Source organism: Caloenas nicobarica, chromosome 4 (assembly GCF_036013445.1).
Source record: "Caloenas nicobarica isolate bCalNic1 chromosome 4, bCalNic1.hap1, whole genome shotgun sequence".
NCBI lineage: Eukaryota > Metazoa > Chordata > Aves > Columbiformes > Columbidae > Caloenas > Caloenas nicobarica.
The window spans coordinates 29,344,762-29,365,980 of NC_088248.1; the positions used below are offsets into that span (position 1 = coordinate 29,344,762).

The window sequence follows — 21,219 nt, forward strand, 5'->3', positions numbered from 1 at the left end:
TGCTGCGTGGAAGTGATTCACTTAGCCAGCAAAACTTCTTGCTGTTTCAAGAGCACATCCACACTGCTGCATCATGGTAAACCCCAGACTCGTTAGAGTTTTTCATGAAATGTGAGAGCTGGAGAAGGGAGGATAGGCCAAGAGGTTAGAAATGTGGTGTAGTAACATGGTAGGAGCCCCAACCCCCAAATATGTACACATGGACCTCTGCAGGTAGGATTTACATGCAGCTTGGTGCCTTTCTGTTGTCTGACTCAGAGACAGCCCACCCTGGTGCTTTTATACACATAATTACATGTGTACACTACCAGTAACTGTCTCTTCATCAGTCACCAGTGGAAACAGTTCACTCCTTGATCTCTGGTTAAAAGAACTACATTTCCTTAGCTTTGTCTCTAGGGATCATAATTCAAACAATGAAACTATGAAAAGCTTCGTGGTCAGAGCATGAGAGTAATGAATTATTAATTTCCCTGGTTTTCTTCCCTGGAGACTCGCCTTTGCATTTTTGTTGGTGCATATGCAATGCTGAGGGTGCAGGGATGCTCAGCTCATCAAATGTCTCCTCCTTTTTACAGAAGAACGATGGGCAGTTCACGGTCATTCAGCTGGTCGGGATGCTGCGAGGCATCGCATCGGGAATGAAGTACCTGTCTGACATGGGTTATGTACATAGAGATCTCGCTGCCAGGAACATTCTCATCAACAGCAACTTAGTCTGCAAGGTGTCTGACTTCGGCCTCTCCAGAGTCCTAGAAGACGACCCCGAAGCAGCGTACACGACCAGGGTGAGTTATGAGGATACTCAACTGATTGAGCTCAAGAAAAATGTATTCCCTGCTGCCTTTTGGTATTCAGGCTCTTTAACAAAGAGATTTCTACAAATCCAGAGCCTCTAAACTGTGCAGGAGGGTTTGGCATTGTTACCAGTTAATCATGATTAGATTCATTTTACAAATGCCTGTCACTATGTAGTGAGGATGGCCAAATACAGCAGAACATAACTAATAACTTTTAAGTTCACATGGGGCTCCAGAGTCAAATAGCAAACGGCCAGGGCATTGCGCTCCCAGCTGAATCCTGTCTTCTTTGGTGAGTACCAAAGGGAGGAAAGAGAAGGAGCAAGTGCTTTGCTTAGGCATCCATGAAGAGATGTAAGCCATGGTCTTCTGGACAATTTGCCTCTTCTAAAACATTAACAAGCGTGTAATGCCTGTTGCAGATGACACATATTCAACATTACCCTGTCAAAGGTCGTTTCCCTCAGCCTGAGAAAGGGCTGCTCCAACCTCAGCCCTTTCCATCCCTGACCCATCCTTTCAGGGCACCAGCACCCACCATGGTGCGAGGTCCCACAGCCCCAGCGCTGTGGAGCGGGGATAGCCAGGACCTATCTCCAGCAGCGGAGGCTTGGAGGGAGCCTCCTGTGATGGGATATCACCAATTATCACATTTTTCTGAGGGTGATGGGAGCTCTCTGGCTCCTGTTCCCAGTTCCCTGTGGAGATTTTGCAATCTGGGAAAGACCTTTGGGTTCTTGGCAGTCCTGACCCCGTGACAGGGCTGGGAGCCTGGCATGCTCCAATAGGTCTGTGAATAAATCATTATTGGAAGAAGGGACTTTTTAAAATTGGCTTTGAAAACATGTTCCAATTTCTTTTTTCCAATAACAAACACTGTTAGGGGGAATTCAGGGAGACTTTCCAATATTTGGTTAATCACTGAGAGGAAAGGACTTCACAGTAAAATATATTTTGATACAAATCAAGGGAGACAACTCTTTAAACCCAATGAGAAAAGCATTTCTTACTCCAAACTCCCCTTTCCCTCCTCTCTTCCTTCTCAGAGATGATCTGAAGTTTGATTTCTAAAGTAGTAGAAAAGGGAAAAGGAAATAGCAAAGCACATTTGACAGCTGTGGCATCATTTTCAGTCCCACAGCAAAGGACAAGCAGGCTGGTCTTTGCACACACAGATTTCTATGCCTGCTATGCAGATCCCTCTGCAGGACTAGGACTGCACTAAAGAAAAAAAATGACATTACCTCTGTAGCAATTTGCATGAAGCCCTCGTTAGATCAAAGTCTTCCTTGGTTTCAGAGCTGTCTGTTCCTCCCTTGCTTACTCTCAGAGACGGAGGAACTGTATTCCCTTACCAAGCCGTGCAACATAATTGAGATGTTGATCCTATACATGTCCCAGCATTCAAACAGCATTCAAGCAACAAACCTTCAGGACAACCAATTAGTGGGCAGCCTAGAAATGCTTGTGGGCTGAGATAATGTGGAAGGGGGCCCCATGCTGTCAAACAGATTTACTTTCAATGTCTCTTTCCAGAGAGAAAATAACATCCCTCGGTGCTCTAAGAAGTGATGCTTCATCCTCTTTTGCACGTTCCCTGCCCTCCCCTGTAATCTGGTTCTCGTTTGGTTGGGGTTTGTTGTTGTTTTTGTTGGGTTTTTTAAACTTTTCATTCCAGGGAGGGAAGATTCCCATCCGATGGACGGCACCCGAAGCGATTGCCTTCCGCAAATTCACATCGGCCAGCGATGTTTGGAGCTATGGCATTGTGATGTGGGAAGTGATGTCCTACGGCGAGAGACCTTACTGGGAAATGACAAACCAAGATGTAAGCACATGCGAGAGCTGCCGCGTGATGGGATTTTGATGGCTCAGCATTCAGCCTGCAATCAGAGAGGCAGGATGAGGACAAGAGGAGGAGAGCTGCTGTAAAATTGGCTTTTCTCCCTCACTCCAGATTAAACCAATCCTCCTGTTCGATGCTCTTTTTTGCAGCAGCAGCAGCCCAGCACAGGCTGTGCGCAGAGGGGGATGTGTCTGTCTGCACAGAGGCAGGCCTGCTTCCCCCAGCAGACCACTGGAGCTTCACTAATGCTGTTAGAGCTGGAGCCTGGCCCTCCTCCGCTTGGTGACAAAGGTCTGCCAGGGGATAGATGCTGATAACTGGCAGCATTTCAATTGCGTGTTCACCCCCTGCTGCCACATAATTCAGAAACTCAAGAGACTCATGGTAAGGGCTTTGTTTTGCTGCACAAAAGCTGGATGATTTGATCAAGTGACAGCAGTCCCAGAGAGCTGCAGCTCAGTTTCCCTTGCATCGTGGATCTTGTGAGCACGGTTTTGCTCCTGTTGAGAACATCGTTTAAGTCTGTGCTAATGCAAAGTCTCACGGTTCATATGTATAGCACCCCTCAAGTTGTGTCCCCTTGCTCCTGAGCCCCAGTGCTCCCTCAAGTCTTTGACTTTAAGGCCACCAAACAGAGAGGTGCCTGGAGATGCCATCCTCTTCCTTCAAGAGATGCTCCAGTAGGATCTCTTGATCCTACTGCAGGGCTACCTCCTACCCTGAGCTCACCATAAACATCTGTCCTTGTCTAAGGCTAAAAAAATTTAAGCTAGGGTTTGCCAGATTTTCTGGGGCCCCTCCTTCCTTTTCACATCTCCAAGAAACACAACACATGGAGGTCTCTGAGGATGCTAGCTAGTGTGTGAGCTCAGGGTCACCGTGAGGCACACAGGGCCCCCCAAGCAGCTCTGTGATTGCGGGGGAAACACAGCACGTGGCAAACCCAGTTGTTCTTCATCCCTCTCTCTTCATCTCTGCAGCTCTGCCACCCATGGAGATGCTGCTACTGTCTGGGTGACGAAGCAGGTCCTTGCTCCTTCATGAGCACACCACCTGATGTTTCATTCTTTTTTCTTTTTTGAGCGGTGTTCCCATCCACTTGACTTTCTGCCGTTTCACTGCCAGCAAAAGCTCTGGCTGTATTTTGTCTGTGGGCCTTTGCCATCAGTGGATTTTACTACCTGTCACACTGGGCTACTGTCTCATCTTGCTCTGAGTCCAGGTGCAGAAATGAGCAGTACCTCTGGGACGGTCACGCCATGCTTCTTGCCAGGGGGACGAGTGTGTTGTTTGGCATGAATGCCCCACCACTTCTGCATCGCTGAGGTTGTCACATTTGCAGGGAGTTTGGTAAAGTAGCGTGTATCTACACAGGGATTTATCTCAATCAAATATAGAGACTGTTCCACAGCCTATGCAGAGAATGCAGGTATTAAGAGCCAGGCTTTTTCAGTCACACTGAGCACAGTAACTATATTTAATGCTGATGCACTGGCAGAGCACAGATGTTGTTCAGTAAATGGCAGGCTAAGATTCAGGTTGATGCCGATGAAATAATGCTCCATGGCCAGGACAGTCCCTTGTCTGGATTGTAATGCTATTGTATAAACATCCACGCTTCACAGAACTGTTCCAAAAAACCCAAATGCCTCCATGTGCCATGCAGTACAGAGTGAATTTCACTCTGACCTGAGAAGAAGCAGACAGGGGACTCATTTCTTTAGCACGAGAAAGCAAAGGACTGGTGAGATGCTGATGAGCATCAGTTGCTGCTCAGGCTTTGCTTGGGTCACCTCTGCCTGTAACGGGTGCGGGTGGCAAGTGCCTGGAGGGCAATAGACTGGGAAATTTAATTCAGTGCATGGCAGAGAAATGTTCTCATGCAATTTGTGCCTTCCTTATTCATCTTCTCTTCCTTCCTCCCCTCCTCGTGTTGGCTGAAGAATCAGCGTTGACTTTCATGCAGAGGACCAGAGGGCTCTGCTCACATGAATTTCAAACTCTGTTGCACAAGTTTCTTCTTGTGTGGCTTGTAATTAAAGCACATCATTTGCAAGCGTGGTCAGCGGTGAGCAAAGCAGTTCCCCCAAGTTACAGCCGGATTGCTTTAAAGGAGTTGCAGTGCCGTAGGGCAGGCAGCATTGTAACTGCCAAGGCTACAAACCATGTTTTAAAGTCGTGCTGGTTTCTGGATGACCTTCTAAAAATATACTTTGATGTGACCACAAGATAAGGCTTTGATGCAGGAATTGTTGAGAGGAATTTTGTGGCCTGTATTACACAGGTTGGGAAGCTAAATGATCACAGTAGTTGCTTTTTAGTCTTCAGGCTGGTGAGTTTATGAAAACACGGAGCTAAAAGTGTTTAGGGGAATAGATTATCCTGAGTTGTCCTCTCCCAAGCCTCTCTGCTTCAGTCACCCAGATCAATAAATGAGTAGTGCTTATTCAAAAGAGGAAAAGGGACAAAAAAGCCCCCTTATAGGAGCAAATTTTAGCTCTTCAAGTCTTACAAAAGCAGTATGAATCAATGAGCAGAACAGCAAATGGGCCATTTCCTTATTTTCTAAGTATTGTGGTGGCTACAAGTGACTTACCTTTGTTATTTCATTCTTTTGCTCCTGTTACTGCCAACCCCCCGAGGCACCTTCAGATGCAAGAGTATATTTCAGCATCCTAGATCCTCGCAGTGTTTTGATACCATTTACACTGCATCTCCAGAGCGAACAACATCCTGTAAATTGAGTTAACGCTATTGATTGTGATGTTACTGCCAGGAATATCAAGCATGCATAACCCTGCTGCAGATGTACTTCAGATATTCTGAGCTGGTGCCAGATGGCCTGCTCCTTGTCTTGCTACTATTTGCTTTCTGCTACAGCTGGAGGATGATCCATTATTGTTATAAATACAGACATGGATGCAGCAAATAACATTCTTGTGGCTGTGCTACACTGAGGCTTTTTATTATAGAGCAGCTGCAAATTTGGGGTCAGGGACCAACTGAAAAGCATGATGTGAAGAACAGCAGAGCGTGTGGGGCTGGTTTTTGAGGTTGCGAGCAAAAGCTAGTCTGTAGAGAGATTGCTTTGCAGGCACAGGTTGAGTGGAGAGCAGTGCAACTGCTCCACTGACAGATGAAACCTTGGATGGCTACAAAAGGTCTTGTTGGCCAGATCTTCAGACATGCCCAGTACCCTTGGAGAAGATTACAAAGCCTCACCTAACTTCTTCTCTACTACTTAGGTCCTTTAGGGAAGCTGAGGTTCCCCCTACTGCCACTCAGCCAGCCCGGCTCATTCCTGGGACTCTTCCACTTGGCAAGAAGCCCTGTGGTAGAGGAAGATTCCAAGGCAATCCATGCAGTCCCAATTTTCGAAGCCTTCTTGAAATGCAATGCCAGCCTGGCTCGGCACTTCTTGTACTGCTTATATGGGGATTAAAGATCAAGAAAACAACTTCCATGCTAACCACAGAGCCTTCTTTTTAAACACAGGATGTTTTCAAATCAGAAGTGAGATGGTGGCTAGAATGAACAGCATCTCAGGCAGTCTTTGGAGCCCAGAGGTGAAACACCGTGGTTTTTCACACAGCCATAGCTGCTTCCAGCTCCTTTTGATCAACGAGTCTTAGGAGTAGAGAGTGTGAAGACAGTCCGCCGGGACTCTCTTAGCACGGTCACAGACCCCTGTGGCTTGAAACGAGAGCTGCGTTCTCCTGATAATTGCTAAGGGTTCAAAATGGGAACTGCTCGTCTTGGAGCCCTGCTGTAAATCTGCCCTGAACTGGGGAAAACAAGTTGTTTTCTTCAATTCTGCTCTCATTTATTCATTTCTGCCTTTCAAGAGGGCAGGCAACACATGTGCATACCGCACCATACAGAACCATAGATGGTTTGTATTATATTTGAAATCAGCACAACAGCCCTCCCCTGGTTTTAATTTACATACTCTTGGGCTGACATTTTAAAATCCTGGCAGAAATGTGGCCACATTAAGAAATGTCTATACCCAGACAGTATTGAATGATACATGAGATGGTTGCTCTACCTCTGCCTTGAATCCATCCATCAATTAGCATTCAGAGTCTCTTTGGAAATAGTCTGACTTTTATTACTGTAATACAAATTCATGGTCTAGCATGTGCCTTTTCATTTAAAAAGCAGCCAACATCTGAATAAACAAAATTGTTGTACTCCCGGAAGATGCCAGAAAGCCCCATAGGCTGCTGTTCGTGGACTTAGGGTCAGCTCTGGGAGTTTCCTGGTATAGAACCTACAAACCTCAGCTGAGCTTTGAACAGGTATTATACAAGATGACATCTGGCCCCCTGCTTGCGGCAGTGCCCGGGCTTTCTAAATTCATTTTGCAGTGTCCAAAAGTTAAGTTATTCAACCTATCCCATAGAAAATCTGAAATATAGTGGGGTTTGCTGAGTTTGCCTCTTGCATGTGGAGTTGTGGGGACGGTGGGATTGTTCACGAACGTATTGCTGGTCCCCAAGTTCTGTTTAAATCAACTGGGGGAAAAGGTAGGAGGAAGAAAAGTGACTCCTCAGCCTTGTGTTGTGTCTCCTGCAGGTGATTAAAGCTGTGGAGGAAGGCTATCGTCTGCCAAGCCCCATGGACTGCCCGGCTGCGCTCTACCAGCTCATGCTCGACTGCTGGCAGAAGGACCGCAACAGCAGGCCCAAGTTTGACGAGATTGTCAGCATGTTGGACAAGCTCATCCGTAACCCAAGCAGCTTGAAGACGTTGGTGAATGCATCAAACAGGTACAAACTCAGGCCAGAGCCATTTCTCAGATCCTTGTCCGAACACCCGCCCCCGGAGTTGAATTGTCACTTATTCTCTAGCCTGTGCACATCTAGGGGTGGATGTTCTTCCAGCTTCATTATGTCCAGGGGAGCTTTCCCAAATCAACTTTTTCTGTTAAAACTGGCAGGCAGGTGAGCAATTTAGTTACTCTATAAAAGCAGTTTTGCTGCTACAAATAAAATTACTGTGGCCTGTCTTTCAGGAACTGGAGTGTTAGCAGTATTTATGAGTGTACGATAAAGCTACCTGTGCTCTACCCCAAGGTTAGAGAGGGCAAGACTTGAGTGCATGAAGTAGATAGTAAACACTGCTCAAATTATCTGCCTGTTGACTTTATCTCAGTAGTATCACAGAATCACAGAATCACAGAATGTTAGGGATTGGAAGGGACCTCAAAAGATCATCTAGTCCAATCCCCCTGCCAGAGCAGGAAAACTTAGGTGAGGTTACACAGGAAGGCGTCCAGGCGGGTTTTGAATGTCTCCAGAGAAGGAGACTCCACAACCCCCCCGGGCAGCCTGTTCCAGTGTTCTGTCACCCTCACTGAGAAGAAGTTTCTTCTCAAATTTAAGTGGAACCTCTTGTGTTCCAGCTTGAACCCATTACCCCTTGTCTTACTGTTGGTCGTCACCGAGAAGAGCCTAGCTCCATCCTCGTGACACCCACCCTTTATATATTTATAAACATTAATGAGGTCACAATGAATGTATGAATGAAGTATGAATGAAGAGCATCTCTTGGGGAAGCTCTTAGGATGTGCAAAGCTCACAGATGTCCAAGTGCATTCTCCCACAGCTTCCCAGGCATGTTAGTCACCACCTCCAGTTCTGACAGTCTTGGTGACCTCAAGAGTATCTCTTGTGGCTCCCAAAGAGTTGTACACAAACCATTTGCTAAAGCCACATTAAGTGAATAGAGCTGCCGGCGTGCAATTAAACATGAATCTCAATTGTTACACAGCTACAAATAAGGTAAATACAGGCAAGAAATAAAGCTGTATGGGGGGAAAAGGGAGATTTGTATTTTTGAGTGAGTTTTAGTAGTGGGGTCTCCACCACACTAGAGTCTTGGAGAGACTTTTTGCACTGTAAGAACACAAGAACACAAGCCACTGCACTGCTATTCACTCGATCCCTCGCAGGGTCATGAGGGAGTGATGTATATGTAAATAAACCATCGCTGCTTCGCTGGTGGCAGTGGAGTTATCCCGATTAACACTGGAAGGGACCCTCAGAAAAGCTTATTCTCAGAGGAGACAAAAAAAGACACGATGTTATCCTTTGACAGGAAGGAGAGGGGTGTAAGATGAGGTTAGGCTGGTGATATGGACCAAAGCCAATGTACCATTGTGAGCTTAGACCCGTCCATCTCTGCACCTTCAGAGTGAGTCTTGCACAGCTACAGGTGAACCATCTCGCCTGTAGCTTGACGTCATGTCCCCGTGCCAACATGTCCCCATGCGTGGCATCTGATTCACTGGAAGAGAAGAAATGTGAAATCTCTGTGCATTTAATTTTTGAATACGAAGTAGATCAGATTCTTCAGGCTATTTGACATGCATCATTAACCATCTGAAGAAGAAATTACTCTTATTAGCAATTAGATGTCAGTCCCAGCAAACCTTCAGGAAAGGGTTTATAGTAGCACAAAATGTGTGATCTTGCTCTTTTATTTTCAGTTCAGAACAGTCATCTTCAAGGCCTGTTATATGGAGGTTCATGCACTCTTATACCAAATTATTATGCCAGAAAAGAGGAAAATAGGCAGTAAACCGTTTCCTTGAGCTGCTAAGCACTTTGCTGATGTTTTATTCCATGAACAGGTCCACACAATTCCACATCCCTACTTTTCAAAGCTGCTGTAGGTATTTTTGACACGGATGAAGCACCTGAATAGCCGAGCTTTGGGGCAGTGTTTCTATAAGCACAGATTGCCATGCCCAGACAATAGTAATTCCAAATGAATCATAATTTCAACATACAGCAGCTGTAAAGGATTTTTTTATATGTGTAATGTATTCTTTATGGAAATTCTCATTAATGCAAATAAGGGAGGAAGCTACTCTCTACATTACAGCCCGTGCATATCAGTAGGTGTCTCCTGACATTAGTGATGAAAATCCACTTCTCATTATGATTACTCAGGAGTTTTGAATTCCTCATGTGTATAAAATGTTATGGGAAGCAATTATGCTTTCGGTACTGCAAGTGTTCACATTTTATTGGACCCTCAGCATTGCTATTAAATAAACAAATAATACTAATGTGCTCATAAAATATATGAAGAATCCTGGAGTGCTATAATATAATAGCCCAGCTCTTCTTCCAGTTGAAAGTCTTTTCAGTGTAAGTCTCATGGTCAGAGGCTGACCACCCAGCAAACGTGGGGTTTTTTTTTACCCATGGGTAGTAATCTTTATGCAAGACTTATGTTAGCGGTATGTCCTGGTTTACAAAGCAGGGGACGAATCTGGTTTCTTTCCCGGCTGACCTTGGACAAGCCCCCTGTGCTCTCTGCGCATCATTAGCAGAGCGGTGGACCTGTATGCAGCACAGGTCACTCATGTCGGTGTTTCTGCCGCAGTGAAGGGTTGTTATTTTGCCTGAATTGCTTCTTTCATGCATGGCATAAGCGAGCAGGTAGCGATTGCCGCGGCAAGGTTTTGAGTGAAGGTCTAACGTGTGGTTTCAGGCCAGAGCATGGCTGGAGTGTTGCTGCTCTCTGCTGGGCTCGCTGAAGGCTGCCTGCCTCTGAAATCCTGACCCGGCTCCACGGGAGCAGCCCTTGAGGTGTTAACAGCAGCCTGCCCTCAAAAGCTGCTGCTGGGAAATGTAATTAGGGTTTCAGTTTCCAGGATCTGGGCTGTCTTAAGTTAATTATGAGATTTACAGGCAGAGGAGGAAAACAGAGCTGGAGGAGTGAAACCGGAGATCTTGAAGTAAGAGCAACTGGCGGAGCTGGGTACAAGAGGAGCAGCGGGGATGGACTCCAGTCCTCTCCTCCTCTCCCTGATTTAAGTGTGGACCAGAAATGGCAGCAACTACCTCCAAAGTCAGAGGTGAAGCGGTGTGTTTAACACATTGCGTATCAAGCGTGCTGGGAGGATTTGGGCTGCAGCAGTCACTGAAAACGTGACAGAAGAACCATCTTTACTATCTAAAAATGCGACTGAGTCACATTGGGTTCACCTTGATACTGATTCTGTTTGCTCCCATTTCTTGCTTTTGTCCTCAGGGTGTCAAATCTGTTGGTAGAGCACAGTCCAGTGGGAAGCAGCACCTACAGGTCGGTGGGGGAATGGCTGGAAGCCATCAAAATGGGCCGATACACGGAGATCTTCGTGGAGAACGGATACAGTTCAATGGATGCTGTGGCTCAGGTGACCATAGAGTGAGTAACGTCCAGATCATTTTCACCTCATTTGTTGGAGTTGCAGAGCTGGGGAAGACAAACATATTCAAAAATATGGAGGGAGGAGGTTGCAGAAAGAGAAGCCATTACCCTTTCTTTGCATCAGCAGTTTCTCTTTCACTGTCCGTATTGATGGTAACAAGCATAGGGAAGACGAAAGCTTACGGTCACTCCGTTGGCAGCCAGTGCTTTGGCTCCTTTACTCACAGAAATTAATGTTTGAATAATTGACAAGCCATCCCCTAGACATAATAGCAGTTGATTATTCAGGTTTACAGACAAATTAAAAATAAACTATCCTACTAGTAAATGTGTAGGAGCTAGAGTCCCTGCTGAGTTATACTGGCTTTACACAGGATAAGCTGGTTTCAGAGTTGATCTGGACATAGCCAGGTGGACACTCAGTAAAGCATGGAAATAATATTTAACATTAACAGAAACAAGCATTGGTACAGCTGATGCAATCAGAAGAGCATCAGCAAACCCACAGCTCTAGGGGCCAGGCTCCCTGGACAAGACTCTTCCTTCTGAATGTGGCCTTGGTTTTTGCACGTGAGTATGACTGTGGTTGGGGTGACAGCACTAAAATGACTTGGTAGATACCTTGGGGCTGTTGGTTTGTTGTGCTCCACCTTTAGTTGCCTGTCTTGCTTGTGTAATTATGTCTGTACTTTCCTCCTGCCCCTTACTCAAACTTGCCTCAGAGCTGGCTTAGTTGAGCTTGGGTTACTGCAGGCATTGGGGCAGAGTGGGAAGGAGTGTGCTCCGTGCTACTTTGGTGGAGGTCATGGCTCCTCTGACCACATGCAGATGGACAGTGCACACACAGAATCGGTGCCAAGGATTAGGAATAAAACAAGAAAAATTCCCCATACCCTGTAGAACCACAGCATTTCTCCTGCCTGCCCCAGGGCTTGCTTGGAGCTCACTGTACAGGGTAGGGGGTCCTTTGCATGTGCTGCAGGTTGGTAACACCTCCCTTGAGTTCAATTTTGCCATAGTGTGACAAGTCATGCATGGAGGGAGAGCAAGAGTGCAGGATTTTTATTTGCTCCATCCACATCACCAATATTTCCCCCTTACACCTGAATTTATCCAGCCAAATTTGAAATCCAGTCACTCACATGAAACCACCAAGGTAGGAACGAAACCCTTTCTAGTGAATGTCCTGAGAGCCAGGGTGCATGGATTTCTACCCAGGTCCTTTTTGAGTGCCTGAGACTCTTACATGCAGTTTCTCAGCCTAGTCCTGCAATTATTTGCCATATTACTTTGGTTTTTGAGGACTTCACAGTTCCTTACCTGCTCATCTGATATGGCAGTGCCCAGAAACACCAGGGCTCTATTTAGGCTGGTTATCTACAAATGTTGACCAAGAAAGAATTCCATCCTCAGGGTGCTCAGAATCCACACAGCAGGAAGACCCAGCCAGAGGGTGAGTGAAAAGAGGAGGGCTAGAATGAAGCAGTAATTTAAGAGGAAAGGAAAACATTGGACCATTCCCATCTACTGTGCCATCTCAGTCTAATAACCAGAGCACGTTCTGATAGAAAATGCAGATTGTCTAAAATATATCACAGACTTGTTACTGGTCGGCTGAATGAGTCATATTAAAGAAGAAAATTAGGTTTCACGATAGCTCCCAGTTTGTTCCTCTTTAGAATTTTATGCAATTTCAAGAGCTCTAAAAGAAATGCTTAGAAGTGAAATGCTCAGATTTGGGTCAGAGAAAATGTTGGATTCAACCCCAAATTAATGGGCATTTTTGACAGTAAATTAGAAATTCGCTTTACTCATATAGCTTTAAATGGCCTTAGCATCTCATCCCACCAACAAAACTATTCCTAACTTCCCCTTTTGGAGGATTGTCTGCATTTCCCCCAAATCACACAAAACACAGTGCAATGTAATGTGACATAACTGAGTATTCATTGGGTTGCCCATTTATAATTAATAAATAATAGAAGAAACTATTACAACTGTGCCAGATACCACCTATTCTTGAGTGTAACATTTTGGATTGTGAAATTATCTCCTTAATTTGACTTAAAAATTTAAATACTTCTCTATATTTATTCTTTGGGAGCTTCTGGGGAGAAGGTTGATGCTGAAAGGAGGCATTTCATGAATCCATCTTGCATTTCGGTTGAAACTGAAAAAAAAGGCAAGTTGAAAATCTTCAACCTCACGTCCTCCTGCACCGAGAGACTCTTGTACAAAACCAAAAAGTCAAATGCATTGTTGCATTGTGCGACTCCATTAGATTCCCACCTGGCAAATGTAGCGAAGTTCTGCTGATGTCAAGGTAGCTACATCAGTTTTTCTGAGCTGGCTCTGACTGGTTAGCTATCCATGGCAGCAAATGAACCCCAAATCTGCCTTGGACAGAGATGCTTGCATGGGTCAGGCTTGGTTGTTGAGCTCAGCCCATGCCCCTTGGCCTTGCAGCAGTGACTTAGCAAGAAGGCTGGACCCCACTCAGATCTATTTTGGGGAAAACTGGGGAAGATTCATTAAAAAGCCAACCAGCCATCCAAATAAAGACTTCTCTCATCCATCTCAGATACAGTAAAAAAGACCAGATTCTCAGATGTTAAAAAAAAGGAAAAGATATCATAGCGGCTTACAAGGAAAGGTGTTGAAGACCTGAACCACATGCTCAGGCTGATGGAAACTGGCAGTTTGCCCTTAAAATCCACGAAGTAAGGGAGAGAAATGGCTCATGGGAGGACTAAGCTGAGACTCTCACGGGTTCTCCAGAAAATAAACACTGGAACAAGCAAAGTTCTTTGAAGGTTAATATATTAGGGGTTTTGGTTTTCTGGAGGTTTGTTTTTGGTTTTTTGTTTTGGTTTTTTGTTTTGTTTGTTTTTCTCAGTAAGAGGGGAACAACAAAACATTTTGTACTCAGCAAAGGAGAATTCAGGTTAAATGTTCCTTTTCATTTTTAACAGAGGCAACTGTTCAATATATTCCAGAGCTGGGACTTGGGGGGATTGGGTGAAAAGATGATCTGAACATTAGAAAGTAGCTTGCTTTTCCCAAGTGACATCAGTAAAACATTCTGTACAATTTAAGAGGTTGCCTTCAAATACCATCCAGAATTATATTCCCCAAATTCAAACTGTGTAGGAGACAGGTATGGAAATTGATGGAGGAGGGAGAACTGGATGATCGCTGCCAGAAAAGACGGAGGTGGGGAGGGAAATCACCATGATGAATGTAGAGAAATCCTAAAATCTACTGAAAAAAATTCAGAGGGGGTGGCCATAACACTGACAGGACTGGTGACTGTGGGATCCCAGCTTGTGGCCTCTTTAATGGGACCTGGTTGAGATGATAGATGTTCAGCTTTTTTTTTTCTGTCTTAAATCCCCCTCAGCATACAAAGCAAAACCTCAATTACTACCCTGCATCTTTCAAACTGGTGGCTTGATGCGTTTATTACAGAAAACAGTAGTATTAGTGACAAATTTCTGAAAACAAAATGTTAAAAAGCTAAAATCAGTGACTATCGCCCCAGGTCCTGAGCTCTGCCTGCTTAAGCAAAGTCCTGAAAATGTCTGTGCGCAAACAAAGAGCGATCTCTACATTTAGCTCTAATTCTTGCAAAGGGACGAATCACCTTGTGAAAAGTGGAGCCTCACCCTCCACCCCCTCTTTCCAACTGGATATCAGACTTGAAGGCAACCTGTCCAGTGGACCAGACCTGCTCTTTAAACTTGTGGACTACCTAGTGACCTTGAGTGTGTCTGGAGTTCTGTCAATCCACTGCAAGAATAACTTGACCAGGACAATACTCAAGAATAGATAAATCCATGACATGAGTTTCAATCTGACCCTTGACTGGACCAATAATAACCGTGTGGACTACAGAATTCCACCTTTTGAAAGATCTGTACTCACTGAATCTCAGGACACCCTGTTGTTTGTTATTAGATGAAGACCTCTGAATATTTGTAATAATGTGTGCTGTGTTGCTTTGCATTGTATTTATTTTTTCTTCTAAAATAAAATAAATTACTTATTAAAAGTTACATGAGATGAAGAGCATTTAAGAGTTCACCTGCTCTAGAGGCTTTTTCTTAACCTGATATCTGCCTTGGGATTGTGATACTGTCTCTCCATCTGAACAAACCAATTCTCATCTCATAATCAAGTAGGGTGGGAATAATGAATAAGAGCAGGTGAACTCTTAATTAAAAACCATTTTTTTTAATCCTCATTTCATGCAGCAGTCCCTAGCAAGTGGATTCCTCTCTCTTTAGCATCTCCTGAAGGTCTTTGAGCTTCTTATTTCCCCTCATTCCAGCTGGCCACAAACTAACTCTGTGAGTAGTCCTAGTCCGCGCGGGCAATTGTAGAGTTACATACCTGAGGAAGAGTGGTGAAATCTGCCCTGTACAGGAGGAAATGAAATACAAAAGATCTGTGGCAGGTTGTCATCTGCCGACTATGGGGATCTTACAGGAACCTGGTGCTTGCAGGACTAAGTGGCTGGTGAGAGGAGTGTATTTTCTGTGGCAACCCAGTCCTGGTCCACTGTGTTTGACAAACTGGTCCATGGTGTATAAGTAGTTCTGTTTGTAAATAAAATGTTTTAAATATGTTTCTCATGATTTGGGGACCATGAATTCAACCCTTGCAAATGGAGGTTACTGCAGAGAAGGGGATCGTCCCTGGCAGCTGGGCATTCCTGCAAGGGAGGAGCCAACACCAATTTTCCCTGTTATTTCCTTGGCTTTTTGGTCAACTTCGCAGGAATTCAAATTGCTTGCTAATGTAGTACTAAGAGGATGACCTGTTTCCATTTTCTCCCTACGTGGATGAAAGAGAAGTGAAAAGTGGAGAGACTTCTCCCTGTAACAAAACTGAAAGTTGTCTTGTTGCTGGGGACAAGACAAGTATTAATATTCTGAAAACCCCCATGGCAGGTGGGTGCACGTATCTTCACAAAAACATCTGGGGTCACCGGCTTGGCAAGGGGCAACCTGGATCATGATGGCAAGTGCCCCCAGGTCTTAGTTGTGCCTTTTCTTGTAGGGAATTGCACATTTCTCTTGCAAAGCCCCAGTAGATAGCCACACGCATCTCCTCTGCAGAGCTGAGCCCACTGAAATTACCAGTTGGCTGCAGTAGCGTGAGTCAGAGCATCTCTGGAGCCTGAGAGCAGTTGTTTTGTGGCCCTTTGGCACAGAAGTTGATTATTTTTTTGTCCCAAAACCAGCTAGTTGGCTTCTGCATTTGCCACTGTAAGTCCTTCAAGACTGGATGCCCATGAGCATGCAAAGTGCCACGCTTGAAAAACAGGGAATTAAAGCTCCAGCATTTTCTAGGCAGTTTTTGGAAAGTTTTGTTCCTGGCTTTGCAAAGTGGGAGGTAGCTTTTGAATAAAACTGCTGGTTTTATACTGGGTGAGCATCTGGCTCAGGAGCTGTTGTCTGGATTAGGCTTCTGGCCCATCTTTGCGGAGGTAAAATACCCCACTTTTTTTTTTGTTTTTTCCCCCTCTCTGAGGAGTCCTTTGGCCAGTGGCTCTGCATTCAAGAGGATTCAATATTAAAAAAAAATAGACTGGATCCCTTGATGAGCAGCTAATGGATTGAAACCAGAAGCTCCTTTTTCTTTCTCTCTTGGAAATCAGTGAGGGACTCCTCAAAGATATTGGGTTATGTGGGATACTATAATCGGAAGAAAAACAAAAACTGTGGAGTGAGTAGTTTTTAGTAGACTGATGTAGCTGCATGTGAAACACAAAGACATACATGCCTTTCTCATCATTTCAGGCTATTTTGTCTGCATCAGAAATTACATGTGTGTGAAAGATGTGGTGCTGGATTTCCAAAAGAGCTCAGCTTGCACTTCAGATACCTCAAAAAAAAAAAAAAGCTGAATTTTCATAAAGTGCCAGCAGAGCACTGCTCAGCACGGGAAAGATGGATGTTGGCTCTTTTAAAAATCAGGTCCTGTGCTGGGGTGGGTTTTTTTTTATCTTTGATGTGAATTTCCAACATGCTGTGTACATAAAATAAATTGCATGTAACAATAGCATTACTACATTTTCCTTCGTTATTAAGATGGCTTGCTGAATTAGTTTCGCAATTCAGTGGAGGCAAAAATGAATGTGTGTCCCCCTGAGTAGGCAGACAACTTTGTGACCCTTTCTGCCAGGTGAGGAGCATTGCTGATGTGTCTCCCCAACTTCCCTTACTCCTTACCTCTTACGCTGTGAATTTCCCTATGCATCAGCAAGATGCATTGCTGAAAAAGGGTACAATAAAGAAATGAAGTGTTTAGCCTCAAGCAGAAAATCTGTTATTTTCCAAATCAAAAGGCTGAAAGAGTGGCGATCCTTGGAGAGCAATAGATCTAGCTTTTGGCTTCAACCAGCTCATGTGTTAACGTATCACACCTTCACTCGGGATTGCTTTTTATTCAATGCAACATTCATCTATGTAATTTTTGGACATGGATGGTTGGTTGTATTCACACAGGAGTCTCTGTGCAGAGTGTGAAGCTGCTGAGAAGTACTCCTCCATGGGTAGCTCACGTGTTATGCAAAAGCGTTGTGGTGGTTGTTGCATGGACCTGCAGTTCAGCTGCAGGCCAGGTTTGCAGTACGGCTCAGGTGATGGTTGAGTTCCCGAGTGTCATGGGTGATCCCGGCCCTTCCAAGCACCAGCCCCACCAGTGTGGTTTCCAAAAAGCATCTGCAAGGTCACGTCCCTCTGGTTTTTGGTGGAGAACTTTCTCCTAAGAGACTTCTGAGAGCCCTGCACAGGGCATCGGCAGCTCTGGGATTCACACATGTATTGGCAGAAATGTAGGGCCCTACTTTGAAAACACCTTTTATTCAGTCCAACTCAGAGGTAGAAAGCAAGGGGCTAGTATTTCTCTGGTGGAAGTCTTCAGACAAAACACCACATCTAAGTCCAACTGCTTCTCTAACAGTCTCTGTGTCTTGTGTTGGAAACGTGGATGCACCTGTCTTGAGTTTTCTTCTGAGCTTTTATTCCCACAATTCTTTGCTAACACTTTTCCCCCTGTAAAGAAATACCTACAATTATACTCTGCCATAACTCATGGTCTTACCTGACTTTAGATGTGTCATTGAATGTGATCACCCAAGGTCCTACCGTAGTACCTCCTGCCTTTGGATGGGCTAAATTGTCCCATGGAGGTGCCACATTCACACCATCAACATGACCTTTGGTGATTACCTTCATCTAGATACCCAAATTTTAGAGGGCTGAGCTTCTAAGACATTCACATCAGCTATCTTCTTTTACAGCTCTCCTGTAATGGCAGCCCAGCAGACAGCTTAATACAAGCGCCTTTGGCTTGTAGAATTCACCCCCAAAAGACTCAAATGTGGGTTTACAGGAAGATTTGCAAAGGCCCGGAGGGGACCTGTGTTGCCAGTTCCTGTTGACTTTAGTGGGTCTTTGGGGTGGTGGCTGTGCCTGGGCTTTTGCCGTTCAGCTTTCTCTAGGAGCTGCCTCTAGGATTGCAGTTGGCGTTATCTTTGGCTTTGCCTCATCTGAAGAGGAAGGAAGCATGGATTGACCTCCCTCATCGCTGCTCATACCCAAGACCAAACACCAGCCTCTCCCAGGAGAAGAGGAAACTGCAACACGGGCTTTCTCATGCAGCTTTTCTCTTGGAAATAGGACTTTTCATACCTAGCGGAGTCCTTGGCCAAAGCTGATGCTGATGCTTTGCTGTTCAGCTTTTCCCCTTGGCCGGTGAGGTGATTCTCAGCCATTAAAGATGCCATCAACCATTAAAAAATAATTTTTAAAAATGGAGAAAATTAAACTTGTTTCCTTGGTAAAGGGCTTCGGGAGCCGCCCATGGTAAGAGGTAGTGCTGGCAGCAGCATCGGCACGCGCGGCGTGTCCCTGGGCGGCCCCCGGAACCAATGTCTGCTTTCTCCCACAGGGATTTGAGGCGTCTGGGAGTGACACTTGTGGGTCACCAGAAGAAGATAATGAACAGCCTTCAGGAGATGAAGGTCCAGTTGGTGAATGGGATGGTGCCGTTGTAACTCGGTTTTAAAGTTGCTTCCTCAAGTGGGTTGGTCCTGCACTTTGTACTCTAGCCTGGAGATTTATTTTGACAAAAAAAAAAAAAAAAAAAAAAAAAAAAAAGAGATAAAAAGGGAAATTCGGTGATTTCTGTAACTGAAGGACGTTGGCCTCTGCCGCAGCATTTCTAAAGAATTGTTTGACTTAAGTTTTCCTTTTTTTCCTGTTTGTGTCCTCATTTTCATGAAGTAAATGTAAGATGCATGGAACATGGAAATGGATCTGCTGTACGCGAGGTTAACCCTTCTGTTATGCTTCAGTGATGATGGCAACAAGCCTTCCCACCACACGTTGTCTGTACACAGATTTACATATATATAGCACCTTTATATACTGAATTATGGCAGCACACAGTAATGCTTCCAAGGGCTGATGTGAGCGGAGGAGTTTTATAGCCGTTCATGGGATCCCAAAAGCTGCAGTTTACTGGAGTTTACTTCGAATCTTACTTGTCTACAGAAGTGTATTGAAGAGCAATATGGTTAGATTATTTCTCAATAGATATTTTGTTTTGTACATTTAAAGGAAAGAAAAAAAATGCTGTCACACAGCCTTAAGTTATAGAGACTAGTGTATAAACATGTTGCTTGCTCCATGGCAAATACAATACAGGGTGTATATTTTTTTTTTCCTCTCTCTGTGTTACCAATCTCTTCTCCTTTGCTCTTCTGGGAGGAAAACACATGACAAAAATGTATATACTGTATAGTTTGTTACGCATCAGGCACAAGATTGGGGCTCTTTCCTTGGTTTGTTCTTTTTTTTCCCCACCCTTCTTTTCCTTCATTTTCTCTCCCTTTTGTGTTACTGCTATGCTTTGTATTTTGAGCAACCTTGAAAGCCTTCAGTTTTGATGATGTGTATGAGGTAGAAGGAGTCTGCTTAAATAAAAGACCTCACCTCCTTTTCCTTTCCACCGCGGGCTGGGGATATCCAGAAGAAGAAAAGTAACACATCCTACTCTCAGTGGCCTCCAGGGACAACGTGGCATCAGTTTTTGGAGTGCACCAGACCATTGGATTGCCTCCGCACCCAGCGTGGCTCTTGTCCCCTGCTGCAAGTGCCACCATCCCTGGAGCCCAGGAGAGAAATTGTGGGGTGGCTTTACCTGGAAGGAAGAGATTTTGCTGTTCTTCTTCTCATTCCAGGGATTTAGCCCTGGGATGCGCATGGATGCATCCCCATAATCATCCAGCACAGCGATTTTGCATTATTTCCCCCAGATTGGGGGCAGGGAGGTGTGATTATTTTGGGCACTGTGCTGTTCCCAGCTTGTATCTCCAGGCATTTTTGGCTTGGGTAGGGACCTGCCCGCATTGGGGCAGGGAGGAGGGAAAAGCAGAGCAGCCCAGCATGGTCCCAGTGGTGGCATCCCATTGTTGAGAAGGTCCCATCCCTCTGGGGCTGGCACAGCTTGGGTCAATGCTTGGTTGTCACTGGGGTTCAACGTGGCCATTAAAGCTCAGGGCTGCTGTTTTCAGAGGGACCAACCCTGGCAATCCCACCAAGAACCAGTTTAGGGCTGTCCTCCTCCTTTGGCTGTTGGTGGGATTAATCAGCACAGTTAATTTGGTATTCATAGGCTGTGGGGGGATTTTTAAATGGCTTAGCAGATGGCAAGTGTGTGCTGTTACTGTAGATACGTTGCTTTCTTGGAGGGCTTGGGAAGGAGCTCGTAGCATCCTTCTTTGGTGATGACATGGATGTGTTGAATTGCCGCAGCTGCCATCATCCCCGGTTCTGCCAAGCCAAGCCCGGGAGTTCATCCAGTGCCCAACGCGTGTCCTTCATACCTTGCAGAAGCACGTGCCGCCTTCAGCTGTTTCAAAAGTCTTTATTCTATTTCTCCCAAGTCCTTGGATGAGATTTGATACAGAGCACTTTCTAAAGAAAAAGGAAAAGTCCAGGAGGAGAGAGCTGAGTTGGGTTGGGTTTGTTTTTTTGATTTTCTTTTTTTTTTTCTTGCTTAGCTTGCTTGTTTTCAGCAGAGCTTCTTCAGGCAATATTTTCCTGTTTGGAAATGGCCTCCTCCTCTGTGAGCTGCCGCTGAGCTCATCGGGAATCAGGAGAAATAGGAAGGAGAAGAGTCGCGGTGAGGTCTGACAAATCTTGGTGGTGTGATTTTTCATCCTGTTGTTTCATTTTGGCAGCCACTGGACCACAAAAGACATGGGGGCGAGGGTGGAAATCAAGACTAAGAATTTCAGTGCATAATAGAGATTTGTCGTGTAATAAATAAGATTATTAGAGCTGTCAGCAG

General features: G+C 45.0%; 1 protein-coding gene across 3 annotated transcripts in view; it reads left to right on the plus strand.

The window, feature by feature from the left end:
- The window catches only part of EPHA5 (EPH receptor A5), a 197,785-nt gene extending 178,820 nt beyond the window's left edge, over positions 1-18,965 (plus strand). For 2 of the 3 annotated variants that reach the window (XM_065634839.1, XM_065634840.1), the window contains 5 exons: positions 579-788; positions 2,479-2,628; positions 7,225-7,418; positions 10,696-10,851; positions 18,814-18,965. In XM_065634839.1, coding sequence (XP_065490911.1) covers positions 579-788; positions 2,479-2,628; positions 7,225-7,418; positions 10,696-10,851; positions 18,814-18,919 — 816 coding nt within the window. In that variant the 3' untranslated portion in view covers positions 18,920-18,965. Of the gene's footprint in view, positions 1-578; positions 789-2,478; positions 2,629-7,224; positions 7,419-10,695; positions 10,852-14,469; positions 14,772-18,813 lie in introns of those variants that run through there. The other variant, XM_065634841.1, reaches the window with a different exon arrangement.
- Positions 18,966-21,219: the final 2,254 nt, after the last annotated feature.